Source organism: Heteronotia binoei, chromosome 14, assembly GCF_032191835.1.
Source record: "Heteronotia binoei isolate CCM8104 ecotype False Entrance Well chromosome 14, APGP_CSIRO_Hbin_v1, whole genome shotgun sequence".
Classification (NCBI taxonomy): domain Eukaryota; kingdom Metazoa; phylum Chordata; class Lepidosauria; order Squamata; family Gekkonidae; genus Heteronotia; species Heteronotia binoei.
Window position 1 is genome coordinate 25,958,275 of NC_083236.1, and position 18,966 is coordinate 25,977,240.

General features: G+C 46.1%; 1 protein-coding gene across 1 annotated transcript in view; it reads right to left on the reverse strand.

The window, feature by feature from the left end:
• Positions 1-18,966, reverse strand: part of CCND2 (cyclin D2) — a 48,788-nt gene that overhangs the window by 3,527 nt on the left and 26,295 nt on the right. Inside the window, exon 4 of the mRNA XM_060254103.1 lies at positions 4,248-4,396. Within this exon, the coding sequence (XP_060110086.1) occupies positions 4,248-4,396 (149 nt within the window). The remainder of the gene's footprint in view (positions 1-4,247; positions 4,397-18,966) is intronic.

Genomic DNA, 18,966 nt, shown 5'->3' on the forward strand with positions numbered 1-18,966 from the left:
CCTCCAAATGTCAGCCTGCTCTCCCCGCAACACACCCTCCCTTTCCTTAACTTATAAATGACTCTGTCGGAACTCCACGGTTACCCTGCAGCTTTAACTGCGTCTCTTCATTGTCTACCACACACGCACACCACTCAGTGGTGAACAAAAAGCTGAATGAGACCAAGCAGCTGCCAACTCAGGCCAGAGACAACGGAGGAAACGATCTCATTCTTCCTTTCTCCAGGATCCTATTCTGTCTTGTCGCTTCCTCGCATACACAAAATGCAGCTTGCTGCAAATGTGGCAGGAGAGGATACAGCAGGCCCTGTCACAAGGTTCCAAAACCAGTCTGCAAACAGTGAAGGTCAGATGAATGCCTCACAGACAGAACACTGGCCCAATGTTCATCTGCCATTCCTCACAGCCGTTCTGTAATTTTATAGCAACACTCAGCGGTAATATATAATCAAGAATGTGGCAGCATTTTTAGCTCTCTTTGAATTTGTGTGAAGACCTCTTTTCATCCTATAGAAAATTCAGAAACAAAATGGAGGACAAAGAAGTCAGCTTATGTCTCTTGGCACTCCTCTATACTGATGTGTTGGCAAACTAAACTTGGCACAAGAAGAAAGATGCGTGATTAGGATCATCCGTGGTTTTTATCTAAAAGCTAGTCAGTAGCACTTCCAAGCAACTGCTTTGGAGACCAGGGAACAGTGTTCAAGGGAGAAGTTATGTTTAGCTGTTACTTCCTAAGCTGCTTCATGATTTAAACTTACTCCTCCAAAGAAGCAATTCTCTGTGTGGAGGGAGACTGAGGCATGGTCAGATGCTGGCATTCTATGGATTGACCCATTCCTTTTTCAGGATGTCGTTGAAGAGAAGGCAGGATGAAATGGCCTGGATGCAGCAGGCAGGGGAAGAAGTTCATATTACCTTTGAGGAAAATGAGTCCCACGTGCTGAAAATCCTCAAATCAGAGGGCTCCCACAGGGCAACCCTATTCAGTTATGCCATTGTAAAGCCTTCGATTTTTTAGAGCGCTGAGATGGGAGCAACTCTAGACAGGACTGCAATGTTCGAGTGCTCTGATCAGGAGATTCCCAACATTTGGTACTTCCCTTCCCCCAAAGAAAAACTCAGAGGTCTCACTAAACCAGTGTTGTTGGGAAATATTGTTTTAAATAATCTACCTTGGAAAGGGGAGAGGGATAGGAATGGCTCCTGTACAGATCCTGTTCCTCTCCCCAAGACTAAAGGCTCTCCGTGACTAACACTGCATGTTTCCCAGGGATATCCCCAGGTCTGTTCTGATGTTCTGTACTTCCCACGTACAGAGGGGGCTCAATTTGGATCAATGCTTAGAGACAGGGACCTCTCTGCCCCCGCATTATTTTCCCATCCTCAAACAGACAAGGGATGGGGAGACAGTTCATTAGCTTAAGTGAAGCCTCCCCACAATGCGGCATTGTCCAAAGTCTCCGGCCCCTGGTCTTTCCCAGCCCTGATTCCTAATATTGCCTAGTTACAGGTGCTGAGGATTCTCCAGAACACTTGGTCAAATACATATGACCAACTTACCAAAGTGGTCATATCACAAATTTTATCTCCACCTTCGTTTGATGAGTTCAGGAAAGAACAGAACTGTGGCAATGGCCAGATTCCACATGCTCTTTGCTAAAGAAAGAAAAAAGCTTTCTCCCCCTCCCTCTCCAATCCTTTTCTGTTGAAATCCAGAAGAAATGTAATGATCTCATGGATCCCCAGCAAACCAAGAACTCTGAACCTGGGAGGGGGGTATATCTCCTTTACAAATGCCCTACAAACATTTACTCTGTCATTCCACCTAGGGAAGCAAGTGAAGACGCAGCCAACAATTTTCCCTCCAAGCCACAGTCTTGGCCAGACTCTGGGTCTGCAATTTCTGGGTCATTTGAGTGGGGAGAGAGAGAGAGAGCACTGAAGCAAATTGCCTATGCATATTAAGCAAGGGGAATGAGGAAAAGAGGGAGCTGAGCCACCTCAGCGCTGAGGTGAATGAATACCTTCTGCTCACAAATGTTTAATGCCAGCTTGGCTTCAGAATATAGAACAAGGCTTTCCCAAATGTCTGATAAAAGAGGAATACTCCCTCACTCTTCCCTATCCCAGTACTTTTGTACTTTGTTTTTGTGCCTCCTGCTGACCAATATGGGAGGCAGGATAATGTCCTTCATGGGAGTGGGGCTGGAAGAGGTAATGGATGTCTGGACATGCCCTCAGTGATGACCACTTCTCACACTGGGCTGTGTATGTATCATTACCTCACTACATCTTATACATGAATGTCTCACTCCCTTCTTTACCTTGCCGGGGGGGGGGTCAAAATCTTCCATTGCTGCTACAGTCAGCTGGAAAGACAAGTTGCTTCAGCCTGGGAAGGAAGATGACTGACCCCTCTTCTTGCATCTCACACAATCCAAAAATGTTCCCCTGACTATGGAATCATTTCGAGAAGAAGAGAAACAGGAAAAATAAGCCAGAAGGGGAAAAATAAACACGAAAGCCTCAAGAATTCCTTCTTCCAGCCCCAAAGACAAGTCTGGTCTGGGAAGCCTTGGTGGAATCAGAAGCTGGCCTTGTCTCGTACCAAGGAAGGGGCACTAATCCAGATGCTGGGATTACCCTCTGCACCAGAGAGAGAACAAGAGACTGAAGGACCGCCTACTTCCATATGAACCTACCCATCTCACTCCAGTCATCTTCAAAGGCTCTTCCCTCAGGTGCCCCTACCTTTTGAGGCTTGACAGGAAACAACCTGAAAAAGGCCCTACTCAGTCATGGCACAAAAACATTGGAACTCCCTCCTCAGAGAGATTAATCTATCTCCCTCAATCACTGTTTTCCACCAGTTACCTTTGTTTGGCATTCCCTTGTGAACTCTTATTTTAATAGCCCTCCTCTCTGTTAGTGTATCTCTGTGTTTATTGTTAACTGACATAAATATTTTTTTAAAAGTATCTCTCACACACACACACATATATGTGCTTAAATATAGTACTTAAAATGCTTTAAAACCATGTTAATGTTTTGACCTTTTGCTGCCACAGGAACCCTAAATTCAGTGGAAAGGTGGCTTGTGTTTGCATGCTAAGTGCTGTTAAGTTGCTTCCAACTTATGAATTAATGTCCTCCCAAATGTTCTCTCATTAACAGTCTTGTAAACTGAAGGCTGTGGATTCCTTGATGGAGCCAATCCATCTCAGGTTGACTCTTCCTCTTTTCCTGCTGCCTTCCACTGACTTTTCCTAGCATGATAGTCTTTTCCAGTGACTCTGATCTTCTCAGTTTGGTGTAGTGGTTAAGTGTGCGGACTCTTATCTGGGAGAACCAGGTTTGATTCCCCACTCCTCCACTTGCACCTGCTGGAATGGCCTTGGGTCAGCCATAGCTCTGGCAGAGGTTGTCCTTGAAAGGGCAGCTGCTGTGAGAGCCCTCTCCAGCCCCACCCACCTCACAGGGTGTCTGTTGTGAGGGGAGAAGACATAGGAGATTGTAAGCCGCTCTGAGTCTCTGATTCAGGGAGAAGGGCGGGATATAAATCTGCAATTCTTCTTCTTCTTCTTCATAATGGGATCAAAATATGATAGCTACCGAACTCAGACTTTGTTCTCCTGCTTCAGACCAAGATGGCTACCCATCTGAATCTAGCCTTAGTCATTTTTAGCTTCTAGGGAAAATTCATGCTTGAATTGATCTAGGACCCAGTGATTTGCTTTTTTTGGTGGTCTACAGTATCTGTAAAACTCTCCTGACATAGAAGTGTTTTAACTTCTTTAAGAAGAAAGAAGACCTCTCCAGCATCCAGATGCATGAAAGATCTCCCCCCACCTACTGAACCCCGGTACCTATTCCCCACATGCCACATCTTGACCAAATGCACAACAAAACAAACTGCATGTCTGGGATAGGGAGCAATGGCCAAAGGTTTTATCCCCTCTCTTTAGAACAGTTCCCATCAGCCTGAAATCAGATCCTCTGAGGACAAAGTGATCATTTTGCAACTCTTGAGCATATGACATTCTCAGTAAAACTTTGTCGGTTTTAAAGGTGCTGCTGGACTCCAACTTTGTTCTACTGCTTCAGACCAACACAGCTGCCCACCTGGATCTATCCCGCAACAGCATGTTAACTGGGCAGCACTTCATGAAGTCCATCATGCCAAAAACTGCTCATTGGGGGAGAAACCTATATAAATGTATGTCAAAGATTCTAGAGACACTCACCACTTCTGTGTTTGTGATTCTGGCCAAGAGTTCTGTTAAGACCTCACCAGAGAGAAGGCTTTCTCCCTCATCCAGCTGCAGGCCGCAGACAGCTGCTCCCACACTCCCTGTCGCTATCATTGATGGCGGGTACATGGCAAAGTTAAAATCTGTAGGAAGAGATCCAGGAATTATTCCAAACCTAAGCAAAGTTAACAAACAATCCCCCCCACCCCCAGTCAAGCCACAGCTGACTTATGATGGCTTCTTTGACTTGTAGGACTGCAATACCCAGAAGTCACCTGCTGCTCTTCTGAGCATCCTTCTCCACTGTGGCACCTGCCCTGTGTTTCAGGGAAAGTGGGCAAGGCCCTTGCCTGGTGGGGCTTGTGCTTGGCAGGTGGTTCTCGCCTTGAAAAAATCGCTTCCAAAAAAAATGGATAAGCTTCAAGCCCCCCTGAAGGTCAGGCCTCAAGCTAGAGAGGCTCTTTCTTCTGGTGGTTAATTGCTAAATGCAGCTCTCCACAAGTCACTGTTTTAGGATGAATACACAGGGCAGAGAAACGAACAACTTATTACTTAACTGGTCCATGGAAAGATTCTGCAGAACTAGTAGATTTCTATTCCTTGGCCCAGATTAAAGCTCCACTTGCAGATGACATTAACATAACTGTTTTTCAATGAGCCAAATCAAAACAGAAATGCTGGAGCAGTTGTGCACTAAGGCAAGCAGCAGTGAATTTTTAAAAAACAAACAACAACCCTGCAAACATCTCTAAAGAATGTTACAAATGACTCCCTCCTAAAACAAAAATTCATAAACACACATATGCATGAGCGACCAGCTGTTCAAACCCTGTTCCTTGATTAAGGAGCAAATAAATGTTTATCAAAACATGTGTTGAGGCTATAACCTGAACATATGTACACCTATTGACTTAGAAGTAAATTCCTTTGCAATTGATGGGACTTACCACCTAGCACACATTAGTTGAGGACTGAAGGTTAGCATCCTCGTGAACAATTTTGCTTCCAATTACACCCTGCAGAAATCCAGAGTGATGCCTACTATGGATTTTAGAGGCTTTATCACTGAGAGAGCCCCCTTCTCACATACAAACTGCACTCCAGCAACCCACACGGCTAAACATAGAGAAGTCCTGTTCACTAGATATGGTGTTTGTATAGCCTGCATACAGAGTACACCTGATTTTTCTTTGTATGTGCTCTGAATAATTCTAATGGTACATTCAACTCACGTACAGCTGAACATGTGATTTAAATCCCACATTTATCCAGGGACTGGTCCCCAATTTCATTTGTGAAGTGAACAGGCATCAGAACTTTCTAACAAAGTGGATGTATGCATACATTCACATGCAGAATTATGCATGCATTCCCCGTTAACATGTGAATGAGGCTAATGAAAAACACTTTAACCAATTATCCTATTAAGGAGTCCCCGTGTAGTTGCCTACAGGCACCATGATGCCTGCCCAGTGCCTTTTCTGGTGCCTTCCAAATGTTTTTCGAAACGGAGTACAGCCTGTTGGGGCCAGCAGGGTTTCTGATTAGAAAAAGGCCTGCATGGTTAACAAAGTAATGGAAGCTGTAAAGGGTAAGAAGGATTCCTTTAAGCAGTGGAAAGCTAGTCTGAGTAAGGATAATAAAAGGGAACACAGGCTATGGCAAATAAAATGCATGTCTGTGATCAGGCAGACGAAAACGGAATATGAGGAGCATATTGCAAAAAACCAATAAAAATGTCTTCAAATACATTAGAGACAGGAAACCAGCCAGAGAGGCAGTGGGGCCCTTGGATGACCAAGGGCCAGGCCTCATTTTGCACAGGAACTCACAGGAACAGAGCTTTGGAATCTCTAAATTTTATTGTGCTCTTCCCCCCCCTCAAATAATTGCTTCTGAGCTCCATTGTTCAAATACCCTGTGTGAATTTTGCTGAACTCTAAGATTTGACGAACTTCCTAATATTTCCCCCCACAAAAAATGGTAAAATAACAAAATCATATAAAGCATGCAGATGGAAATCTTCATTATGTCACTGTGGCCACGCAGGAGAAAGTAATTTAAAAAGTATGATGGGAGTAGGGTTTTATCACGACAAATTTAATTAAAGAAGCATTTTAAGGTAGATGCTGTTTTGATATAATTTAATACACCTTCCAGTGATGTCAGGGGAGTGTGGCATATGCAACTGAGTAATGCAAATAAGTTGTGCTAATGAGCTCTGGCACCTCTTTTTCTACAAAATGACCCCTGCAAAGGGGTAAAAGGATTACTGAAGCATGACAGGGAAATGGCTGAGAAGCTGAATGCATTTTTTGCCTCTGTCTTCATTGTGGAAGATGAGAAGTGTTTGCTCAACTACAGAACAGCTGACGAGAGAGGAGGTCCTACAAATGATAGACAATTTAAAAACTGATAAATCACCAGGCCTGGATGGCATACATCCAAGAGTTCTTTCAGAACTCTTTGTGTATCTCCTGACAAAAATATGTAATCTCTTTGTGTATCTCCTGACAAAAATATGTAATCTCTCATTAAATCCGCCTCCACTCCCGAGGACTGTAAGGTAGCTAATGTCATCCCCCATCTTTAAAAAGGGTTCCAGAGGAGATCCAGGAAATTACAGGCCAATCAGTCTGACGTCAATACCAGGTAAGTTAGTGGAAACTGTTATTAAAGAGAGAATTAGTACGCACATTGATGAACAAAAACTATTGAAGAAGATTCAGCATGGGTTCTGCAAGGGAAAATCTTGTCTCACTAACCTGTTAGTGTTCTTTGAGGGGGGTGAACAAACATGTGGACAAGGGGGACCCAAAAGAAGTTGTCAGGGCCTTTTTTGTAGCAAGAACTCCTTTGCATATTAGGCCACACACCCCTGATGTAGCCAATCCTCCAAGAGCTTACAGGGCTCTTCATACAGGGCCTACTGTTAGCTCCAGGAGGATTAGCTACATCAGGGGTGTGTGGCCTAATACTCAAAATAGTTCCTGCTGCAAAAAAAAGCCCTGGATGTTGTTTACTTTGAGTTCCAAAACGTTTTTTGAGAAAGTTGCTCATCAAAGGCTCCTAAGTAAGCTCAATAATCATGTAGTAAAAGGACCAGTCCTTTTGTGGACCAAAATCTGGCTAAGTAACAGGAGACAGAGAGTGAGTATAAATGGGTACTAAGGAGTTGGGTACTGCAGGGCTCAGTACTGGGTCCGATGCTTTTTAACTTGTTAATTAATTATTTGGAGTTCGGAGTAAGCAGTGAAGTGGCTAAGTTTGAGGATGACACTAAATTGTTCAGGGTGGTGAGAACCAGGGAGGATTGTGAGGTACTCCAAAGGGATCTGTTGATGACGGCCAAATGGAGTCAATGTGACAAATGAGGGTCCACCGTGGACAAGTGTAAAGTAATGCACACTGGAGCAAAAAAATCATAACTATAAATACAACACTGATGGGGTCTGAACTGGCGGAGACTGACCAAGAGAGATCTTGAAGTTGTAGTAGATAACTCACTGAAAATGTTAAGACATTGTGCACCTGCAATAAAAAAGGCCAATGCCATTATGAGGATTATTAGGAAGGGAACTGAAAACAAATCAGTCAGTATCATAATGCCCCTGTATAAATTGATGGTGCAGCCTCACTTGGAATACTCTGTACAATTCTGGTCACCACACCTCAAAAAGGGTATTATAGCATTGGGGAAAAGTGCAGAAAAAGGCAATTAGAACGATTAAAGGGTTGGAACACTTTCCCTATGAAGAAAGATTAAAGCACTTGGGATTCTTTAGCTTGGAGAAATGATGACTGAGGGGTGACGTGATAGAGGTTTACAAGATTATGCATGGAATAGAGAAGGTAGAGAAAGAAGTACTTTTTCCCTTTCTCACAATACAAGAACTCATGGGCCTTCAATGAAATTGCTGAGCAGTCGGGTTAGAACAGATAAAAGGAAGTACTTCTTCACGCAAAGGGTGGTTAACACATAGAATTCACTGCCACAGGAGGTGGTGGCAGCTACAAGCATAGACAGCTTCAAGAGGGGGCTGGATAAACATATGGAGCAGAGGTCCATCAGTAGCTATTAGCCACAAGGAATCGATGGAACTGTCTGGGGCAAGTGATGCTTTGTATTTTTTTGTGCTGGGGGGGCTTCTAGTGTCCTGGCCCCACGGGTGGACCTCCTGATCTGGCCACTGTGTGACAGAGTGTTGGACTGGATGGGCCATTAACCAGATCCAACGCAGCTTCTCTTATGCTGTTATGGCTGTGCAGATTAAAAAAACATCATTTCAGCACAGGGTGCCACCATACCATTTGTTTATTCTCTCTTCTCCAGCACATTCTTAAAAATTACTGCTTGCATTCACTAAGCCCATGTAGCTAACCCCCACCTCTCCTGGGTCTGGGCCAAGTCCACAGTGCCCCCCAGACCTAGGAGGCAATAACAGTTGCATCCTAGGCCAAACAAGCTGAGCACTCTGCTGTGGCATCTATATCTCCCCTTCAATGTCCCACTCCAGCTACACTGGGGGTGGGGCGTGGCCAAAGAACTGGCTCTGACTAAATCTTACTTCTTTAAAGGGGGGGATAAGGACTAAAGGATTGTACCAACAGTTTCCTTGGGAGCCAGTTTGGTGTAGTGGTTAAGTGCACAGACTCTTATCTGGGAGAACCAGGTTTGCTTCCCCACTCCTCCATTTGCAGCTGCTGGAATGGCCTTGGGAAGAGCCACATTTTCACAGTGTAGTAAAGTGAGATGAGACGAGACATGATTTGGCAATGGACTGAATACATGGAGGAGCAAAGGACAGGAAATATTTCAAGATAAAGCCAAGGTTCTGTGCCCGTTCCACAGAGTAGGTACTGATATGGTCCAGGGGTATAGAGAGAGAAAGACCTGGAGAAAACTATTAGAAATATCAGATAGGCAGACAGAAGAAGAGGTTTTTTATCCCACTTTTCTCTGCCTTAAGGAATCTCAAAAGGGCTTACAACTGCTTTCCCTTTCACTCCCCACAACAGGCACATTGTGAAATAGATGGGGATGAGAGAGTTCTGAGAGAAATGTAACTGACCCAAGGCTACCCAGCTGGTTTTATGTGGAGATGTAGGGAATCAAACCTGGCTCTCCGGATTAGAATCTGTTGCTCTTCACTACTACATCATACTGGCTCTCCATAGATAGAGATATGGTATCAAACACGGGGAGAAAATTGCTGGATAAAAAAGGTGTGCTTTTCCTGGGGTTCTGGATATGGGGGGTTAGATTTGTTTTAAACCACAAAAGGTTGTTGAGACAGGACTTCCTTTTGCAAAAGCTGTGTCAATTTAGTACAACTTTTTTCTGCATATGTGTAATAATTCTATTTTTAAGCAGTTTAACCAATGTAGGCTAATAAGTGCGTGATTTCCCTGATCACCCTCAGTTCCTTTTATAAAGTTAGAATTAAACTGGCTACTTTTGAATCTTCTGATAAGGAGGCACACTTTAGTGGCAAACTGAATATTCTGATTATATCAAAAATTTCAAATTTTTCGTTAAGTACGTTCAGGAGTATGCCACCCAAATCTTGCAATTTTTTTTAAAGTTGCTAATTTACCTTAGAATGCCATCTCTATCTGACTTTTTCAGATACTCCTGCCCTCAGATAGCTGTTCTGACAGGGTTACCTGTTCTACATAAAACTCGTTCAGCTGCTCTGCCTTCTCCCTATTTTCAATTAGCGATCCTTTCACTTTCTTTGTTTTCTCTCTGGTTGGCTTGCAGCTTCTGACGTATTTAAAGAAATTCTTATTGTTCATCTCAACATCTGTAGCAATATGATTTTTAAATTTGCCTTTTTCGTTGTTGTTGTTTTTACCCATTTACTTTTGTTGCACTTAATATTTTGTACCCCTCCTTAATTTGGCCAAGGCTGCTGCTCCTTAAGAAATGCTTACCTCCTTTTAAGAGGTTCCTTGCCTGTTCATTAGGCCAGACTGAGAAGGAATGGTAGTTTATGTTTAGTTTATGTTTTATCTGAACTTCTATGATGGAAGATCTGAATAACTGGAAAGCATCCCAAGATATTTGACTCTATTTACTCTTGCTTTCAACTCTGCCTGATCAGAAAAATGCAACTTTTCAAGCCAAGTACAAAGGATAGGTACCAAAGGTTCTGGTCTCCAAGCCCCATGGAAATACACCTCACTACCATGTTCCAAATCCCAGTTTCCTTAAACCAGTTCACATTCAAAAGCAGGAAAGCACAAACTGTAGAACAACCTCAGGTCCCTAGAACTCTACCTTCCTCTCCCCCCCTGCTGTGCCAATCACAGCCATTGCCAAAATCACCACACACCCAGCAATCTGCCACAAACTGTCTTGTGTGCCTGGCATCAGCTTGGCTTGGTGTGCAGAATTGTAACCTCTAATCTGAATGTCCCTCCATCTTGGGGTTTTGTCCGTGTTGCCTAGAAGAACTTTTTTTTCTTCTGGTGGTTGATTTAACACTGGGCAACTTCTGTACACCCAGAGACTGTCCTACCGAACAACATGAAAATAAAGACCCACAGTGTCCCTGCCAAGAGCATCGCTGTAGGTCCTCTTTCCACGTGTGATCACATGAGAAGGCTTCTGTGCCCAATAACCTCGTTAGCTCCCTTTAATATCATTCATAATGTAAATGAGACAGATTTCAAATGGCAAATGGCCCAGAGTGGCTAAAGCAGAATGTCCAAGAAAGCCTTCCATCACCTCGAGCTCTCGCCTCATCTCACTCCATAAACGGGCCTCATAAACTTGGCAATTAAAAAAAACTACACATGCCCTCGGTTTTTTGTTGTGCAACAGGCAGGGATTTGTATCACTGCCTTCCCCCTGTTTAGCACATTAATTAAGTACCACAACTGGTGAGGCAAGTGGAGAGTGTGGCGCTATTATGTGGTGCCATCACCTCATCTTGGGCTATTGAGAACTGTGGCAGTGACCTTCCTGCCGATATAAATTTCACTTGACATGCCCACAAAAGGAGCAAGGGGCGGCACAGCCACAGCGTGCGCATGGACACACACACTCCAGCCATCGCTCTGGACCTTATTCACGAGGAAAGAGTTCATTGAAATGACAGAAGACCACAACACAATTGGGGCCACCTAGGAGATGGAATAGAAGAGTTTGAGAGGGGGAGGGCAGGCATCAGAGGGGAGGAAAGCTGTGATTATCATACTTCCATGTTCGAGAAAAGTATAATAATGTGAACAATCTGTCAAAGTAAAGAAAAATCCCAATAAACAAACATTAAGCAACATTTTGCAGGATACAGGAACCCCCACCAAGGACATTCCATTCTCCCTTGCAGTTCAAAGCCAGGATTTCCCCACAAAGCTAGTTGTTAATTACAAACCCTTCTTCCTTTACCTCTTCTATGTATCGGACTGAAATTCATCCATTTCCCCAACAAACTTGAAAGTCAAGCTATTTTGCTTGAGCCAGGAAGATGAACGAAAATACTGCTTCAAAGAGTTTACTGAAATATTTGAAATTCTAGGAAAAGGACAGATTCAAACTAGGAATGCTATGTGAAGGACCACTGGCCACAACCTTTGGATATTTGCCAGGATATTTGCATTTCAGCTGCCTGCTATTAATGCCAATGTTCTTCTTCACCCAGGTTTTTTAATTGAGTTTTCTTTCCTTGTCCTGGTTTTTCTCCCTGCTTTTATGTTGATACCCACTGGTTTTAGTGGTTGCTGATCTACAATACTCTGAGGCATCGGGATTTTATTGTTATTTAAGTTCAGTTAGTTTATTTGATACTTTTAAACTCTGAAGTGTATTTTTATTTTTATGCTATTACTACTTCAAGATGCTCCTGAAGAATGCAAAATGTAAATCTTTTAAATGAATACTCCTTTTGCTAAATCATCCACAGCTGATGCTGCTGTCCAATCAGAATTTGAACAGTAAAGCCACAGGAAGAAGGGCTGCTGATCCCCAGGTGGGGGCAGGGGATCCCCCAGTTTGGAGGCCTTCCCCCTGCTTCAGGGTTATCAGAAAGTGGGAGGGGGGAGGGAAATGCCTGCTAGGCAATCCATTATACCATATGGAGAATGGTTCCTATGGGGTATAATAGAAAATCAGTCTGTGGGTATCTGGGGCTTGGCGGGGCGGGGGGCTGGTTTTTGAAATAGAGGCACCAAATTTTCAGCACATCATCTGGTGCCTATTCTAAAAATAAAAAACACCCCAGTTTCAAAAAGACTGGACTGGGGGGTGCAATTCTATGAGCCCCGAAAGGTGCCCCTATCTTCCATTATTTCCAGTTAAGGGGAAGCATTTAAAAGGTGTGTGGTCCCTTTAAATATGATGGCCAGAACTCCCTTTGGAGGTCAATTGTGCTTGTCATAACCTTGCTCCTGGCTCCACCCCCAAAATCTCCAGATAGTTCTTGAGTCAGACCAGGCAACCCTAACAGGAAGGGATCTTTTAACAAATACATCTATCACTCTGAGAAGGAAGGATGGCTTTGTAGGAAGCTAGCTAGGTCATAATTCAGGTGGGTTTTTCAGACATGAGCCCAGGAAGCTGTTTTGAACTCTTGAACTTAGCCCCAGAAGATTTATAAGGAAAATATTTATTTTTTAATTTTAAAAAAACCAAATGCAGTCCAGAGAAAGGTGTTTTCAGACATGCTGGCATCTCCTACTTTATTATTTATCCTGCTTTACTTTACGTTTTTAGAAAAAAGAATTCAAAAGTAACTTACAAAATTTGGGCTTTTTTTTTTTCCTTTTAAGTACAAATTGCATATTCTAAAACACAGACCAATGTTCTGTTGAAGCCTGAAATTCTCCTTGAATTATTACTGATCTCCAAGCTACAGAGATCAGTTCCTCTGAAGGAAAGGGCAGCTTCGGAGGGTGGACACTCCAGTGCACTATAGAGTAGGGGTGGCCAAACTTGCTTAACATAAGAGCCACATAGAATAAATTTCAGAGGTTGAAGAGCCACAAGGCATGAATGTCAGAAGTTGGAGAGCCACCAGGAGGGAGGGAGGAAAATATATGGAGGAGGGAGAGGTGGAAAGAAAGTAACTTTAACTTCACATGCATTCTCCAAGATGCTGGCTTGGCGAAGTGATTTAAAGAAAGAAATGCCTTCTCCAAGCTGGCCAATGAGGCAGTAGGGGCTTCGAGAGCCACACAATGTGTGTAAAAGAGCCACAGTTTGGCCACCCCTGCTATAGAGTCTGGGAGAAGTGGAGTTTCCCCCCTTATTTAAATATTTGCCTATCACATCTAAGAATTTGTGGTGCCATTTCTATCAGCAGCTACTGCTTTATCCAGTTCTGTAGCATCCCTAGTCCATGAGAAAGACAGGTTGCTTACCTGTAATTGTAGATCTTCGAGTGGTCATCTGTGCATTCACACTCATGGGATAGAGCGCCTGTGCTGATCCCCGAATCGGTACCTAAAAAGCCCTGGATTTTTTCGCGCTCGGCAGCAATGGGCATGCGCAGGCATCCCAATGTGCATGCTTGCCAGCACCAGCACGAGGATCCTGCCAGTTCCTTCCTGACCGCTGAAAGCCCCTACTGGAGGAAGACCATCAGCAGTGGGGAAGGAGGGCGGGTAGTGTGAATGCACAGATGACCACTTGAAGATCTACAGTTACAGGTAAGCAACCTGTCTATCTTCTTCGTGGTCTCTGTGCTTCACACTCATGAGAGATTAGCAAGCAAGACATACCTGGAGACGGGAAGACGGTCAACCAGAAGAAACAGCTTGCAGCACTGCAGCTCCCAGACGAGTCCTCTGTTGAGCATGCACGTCCAACGCATAGTGCTTCATAAAGGCATGCGGAGAGGACCAGGTGGCAGCCTTGCAAACGTCCGTCAGCGAAACGCCTTTCAGGAACGCCACCAATGTCACCATCGCTCTTGTAGAGTGTCCGTGAATAGGCCCAGATAACGGCTTCTTAGCCAGCAAATAACACAGTTTAATAGTCTCAATGTGCCATTTTGAAAGCCGCTGAGACGAGATTCTGGAACCTAACTTAGGAGCAGCATAAGAAACAAAAAGATGCTGGTCCTTACAAAAACTCTTGGAGCGACTCAAATAAAACAATAAGGCACGTTTAACATCTAAAGCATGCAACCTACGTTCCTCATCCGAGGAAGGTGTAGGATAAAACATGGGCAACCAAACTTCTAAGTTAAGGTGGAACTGAGAAACCACCTTGGGGAGAAAGGAAATATCAGGAGCTAAGGACACTCCAGACTCCTGAAAAGCTAAATATGGGTAGTCACAACGCATAGCCGTGAGCTCCCCTGCATGGCGTGATGATGTGATGGCTACCAAAAAAGCAGTCTTCCAAGATAGGAGCTGTAACGAGCATGTGGCCATCGGCTCAAAAGGACACCGAGTCAGCCTGTCCAACACAAGAGTCAAATCCCACAACTGTGGGGGTGATCTTGAAGGAGGATGAAGCCTAAGCAAACCCTTCAAAAATCTCTTAGAATGAGGGTGTGCAAAAACTGAATGCCCCTCGACTGGTTCATGGAATGCAGGCATTGCCGCTAGATAAACTTTAATGGAGGAAAAAACAAGGCCAGCATCCACCAGAGATAACAAAAACTCAAAAATAACCAGCAGTCCCACCCTCTGGGGCGAAACTGTAGGATCAACTAAAAACTGAAGAAACTTCCGCCACTTCCTATCATAAGAAGCGCTGGTAGACAGCTTCCTGCTATTCAGGAAAACGTGTTGGACTCTGCTGGAGAACTCACAGGGTCGATGAACCATGCTGTCAGCTTCAGGTGGGGCACGTTGTGATGGAATACATGACCATCTTGAGCTGACAAAAGATCCGGTTCCGCCGGAAACTGGTAGAAGACCCCCCTCGCCAGTTGGAGCAAGATCGGGAACCAGTTCTGCCGAGGCCACCACGGAGTCACCAGGATGCAGCATGGTCTCTCTCTTGCGATCTTGTTGACCACCCTTGTCAATAGTGGCAGAGGTGGGAACAGATATAGGAACCGACCTTCCCATGGGAACAGCAGACCGTCTCCCAACGACTCTGGATCCGAGCCCCCTCTGGAGCAGAACAGAGGACACTTCCAGTTCTCGGCTGTAGCAAAGACGTCCACCTGAGGATACCCCCAGATCTGAAACATGGGTTGAAGGAAGCGCCACTGTATCTCCCACTCATGCGGGGAAGCTGCACCCCTGCTGAGGGAGTCTGCTTGCAGGTTGAGCACCCCTGGGAGATGCGCAGCCTTCACAAAGATGTCGTGGTCCAGGCACTCCGACCACAGTTCCAGTGCCAGCGCACAGAGCCGTCGAGAAACTGTTCCTCCCTGTCTGTTGATGTAACACAGGGCAGTGGTATTGTCCGTAAGCAGAGCAACAACCTTCCCCGCCACCATGGGGCGGAAGGATCAAAGACCAAAATGAACTGCCAGCAGTTCCAGGTAATTTATATGGCAGTGAGTCAATTTCAAAGGCCAAGGGCCCCCCACACACAGAGCATCCATGTGGGCCCCCCAACCCCATAAAGACCGATCTGTTGTGATCGTCACTGTTTGTACAGGTAGGTGGAAGGGAGCTCCCTGACAAATGTTGTCCTTTGATTTCCACCACTGCAGTGTTTGAAGTGTCACAGGTGGAATTACAAACCACTTTCGAGGTGAGTCCCTTAACGGTCGAAACTGACAAAGAAACCAAAGTTGTAGGCTTCTCATTCTCAGCTTCGCAAAGATCAGCATGCTTGTAGTCGCCGCCATCAGCCCCAGCATCCGCTGCAGCTGCTGCGCCGTGCCCCACTTTCGACTCTGCAGAAGTTCGACAAGGTTGATAATGTCCATCGCTCTCTGCTGAGGCAGGAAAGCGCGATGAAGGTTCATATCCAGCAAAGCCCCTATGAACTGAACTGTCCATGATGGAGTAAGGTGTGATTTCTCCAAATTGACCTGCAGACCCAAGGTGTGAAGAAGACGAAGAGTGGTGGCAATATGGTTTGACAAACTTTCCTTCGACTCTGCCACAAGGAGCCAATCATCGATGTATGGAAAGACGACTATCCCTTGAAGCAGGAGGTGGGCAGCCACAACGCTCATCATTTTCGTGAACACCCGAGGTGCAGTGGACAGGTCGAACGGAAGGGCCTTGAACTGGAAGTGTTGAGAACCTACTGCAAACCGAAGGAAACGTCTGAACGCAGGATGGATGCTGACGTGGAAGTAGGCCTCCTTGAGGTCCAGTGTTGCCATCCAGTCCCCTTGGTTGATGAGGGGCAGAATTGTTTGCAGAGTGGACATTCTGAACTTCTGGTACAGAATAAACTTGTTCAGATTCCGAAAGTCCATGATTGGTCTCAAACCCCCGTCCCGCTTGGGAACCAGGAAGTAACGAGAGTAGAAGCCCCCGTCCTGGCCTCCACCGGGACCCATTCTATGGCATGTTTCTGTAGGAGGTTGCTGACCTCCGCCAGTAGAGGTGGGGCAGGGGGTGTGGTGATTACCACAAATTGGTTCAGAATCTGAGCAAAATCTATTTTATAACCTTCCGCGATGATGGAAAGCGCCCACCTGTCCGTAGAGATAGACTCCCAGGCTGACAGGAATGTGCGGAGGCGGATAGACAAAGAAGAAGTGGGGACGGTGACGCATGCTACCCGAAAGTCAAAGGCCCTGCTTTTGAGGGCGAGCACCCTTGGACTTGCCGGTGGTCTGTGCAGAAGCGTAGCGGTTTCTATTGTTCCCCCTGTATGGGGACCTACTCTCAGGTTGGGCAGAGCGAGGTCTCCACTGCTGTTCCAGGGAGAACTTTTGATACGGCTTCTTTGACCAAGGTTTGTTCCACTGTTTTGGTTTCGTAGCTCTGGAAGATGCCGGGACACCCAAGTCCCTCGAAGTTTTTATGCTTTTATCCATTTCCTGGAGTGCATTGTCAGTGGTCGAGCTGAAGAGGCCTTCGCCCTCGAAGGGCAGATTTTCAACAAAGGCCCTGGTGTCTTGCTGGAGGGCCGTTGACCTAAGCCAGGAGTGGCGGCAGAGGCAGACAGCAGAAGTGATGGTTCTTGCTGAGACGTCCACCATATGCTTTGCTGCAGCCAGTTGTTGTTTGGCTACAGCAAAGACTTCCTTCTGCAACTTCTTTGCAGCAGACCTCTTCTCCTCACTCAGGGAAGACAAAAGGGGGGTAAGTTGTTCCCACACTGAGTATTGGTATCTAGCCATGCACGCAGCATAGTTAGATACCTTTACTCCCAGCGCCCCAGCAGAGTAAAACTTCCTCCCAACGTTGTCCAGCTTCTTTCCCTCCTTGTCTGGTGGAGAGGAGTGCGTCTTGTGGGCCTTTGACGAGAAGGATACGACCACTGAATTGGGCTTTGGATACGTGAAGAGAAATTCAGCACCGGCCTCTTGGACGCGATACATGTGGTCCAACCTTCTTGATGACACAGGTGTAGCAGCAGGCTTCACCCAGGGCTCCTTCACCACCTCTAAGATGACCTTCGTAACAGGCAGGGCAACCGCTGTAGACATATCCCGCTGCATGATGTCGAATACGGTGTCGTCTACAACGGGTTGAGGTTGTGTCACTGGGAGAGAGAGGGAGAGTGCCATCCTCTTCACTAGGTCCCCATACGACTTTAGATCCTCCGATGGTGAAATGGGAAGATCCTCAGCGGTATGAGACACTGGCGAAGGTTCCAAAGCCCTGTCCAGATCATCGGTACCGACCTCGGAGTCCGACGATGAAGACTCTCTCCTCAAAGAATGTTCCGAGGGCACCAGCATTGACTCTCTGACGGGTGACCGGATCAACACCGACAACCTAGGCTGGACTTCCTCCACCACCACACTGCGTCTTTCGGGCGGGACGGACATCAATGCCGAGGGACGCCGCCTAGAATGCTGGGAAAGCCTCGACATATGGGATGCCTCGGATTGCTGGTCCCAGTCTGTAAACTCCCGAGGGGGGTACCACTGGTACGGTGGGTATGGATAGGCGTAGGGAGGCCACTGGCGCTGCTCCCGCGGTGGAAATGGTGGGAAGCGGCGAGCTACGGTGGTCGGTTCCAGCTCTCTCTGATCTCTTGCCTGATCCAGCGGTGCCAACGGCTCCAGCGGTGCCGACACCTCCACCTCCAAGACAGAGTCGCTCTCACTGCGACGCCTTGACCCCGAAGAATGGGAGCGCTGAGTGAGGTCAATCTCTTGCTCTGATGCCGATAGACGCAACTGCTGCGAAGCACTGCCTCTCGACACCAAAGCGCTACGATGTGGGGACACCAAGATCTTCCTCGGTGGAGCGGTCGACATCGATGTCGAAGTGTCATGAGAAGGGGAAGGAGTGTGGGATGATCTCTTCTTCCTTAGATTTCACCTTCTTCGGTACGGATGATTGGGCCCCCGAGTCATCCCAACGCTTCTTAGCTGGGGTGTCCACTGACCCTTCAGAAGGTCGCTTTGTGGAACGCCAGCATTCGACTGGCATCTCGGTCCTGATCGGTGATGTATCGGCCAATGTGACCGTTGGGGCCGCGGCCTCTCCCATCGGTACCTACGTGCCCGATGCCATCTTTTGAGGATGAAGTGCCGACTCAACCAACGCAGCCGAAAGCCTCGCCGCTTGATTCTTGCGAGTTTGTTTGGAAAAACTCAGACAGTGTGAGCAAGAATCCACACGATGTCCCTCGCCCAAACAAAGGAGACAGAGGGAATAGCCG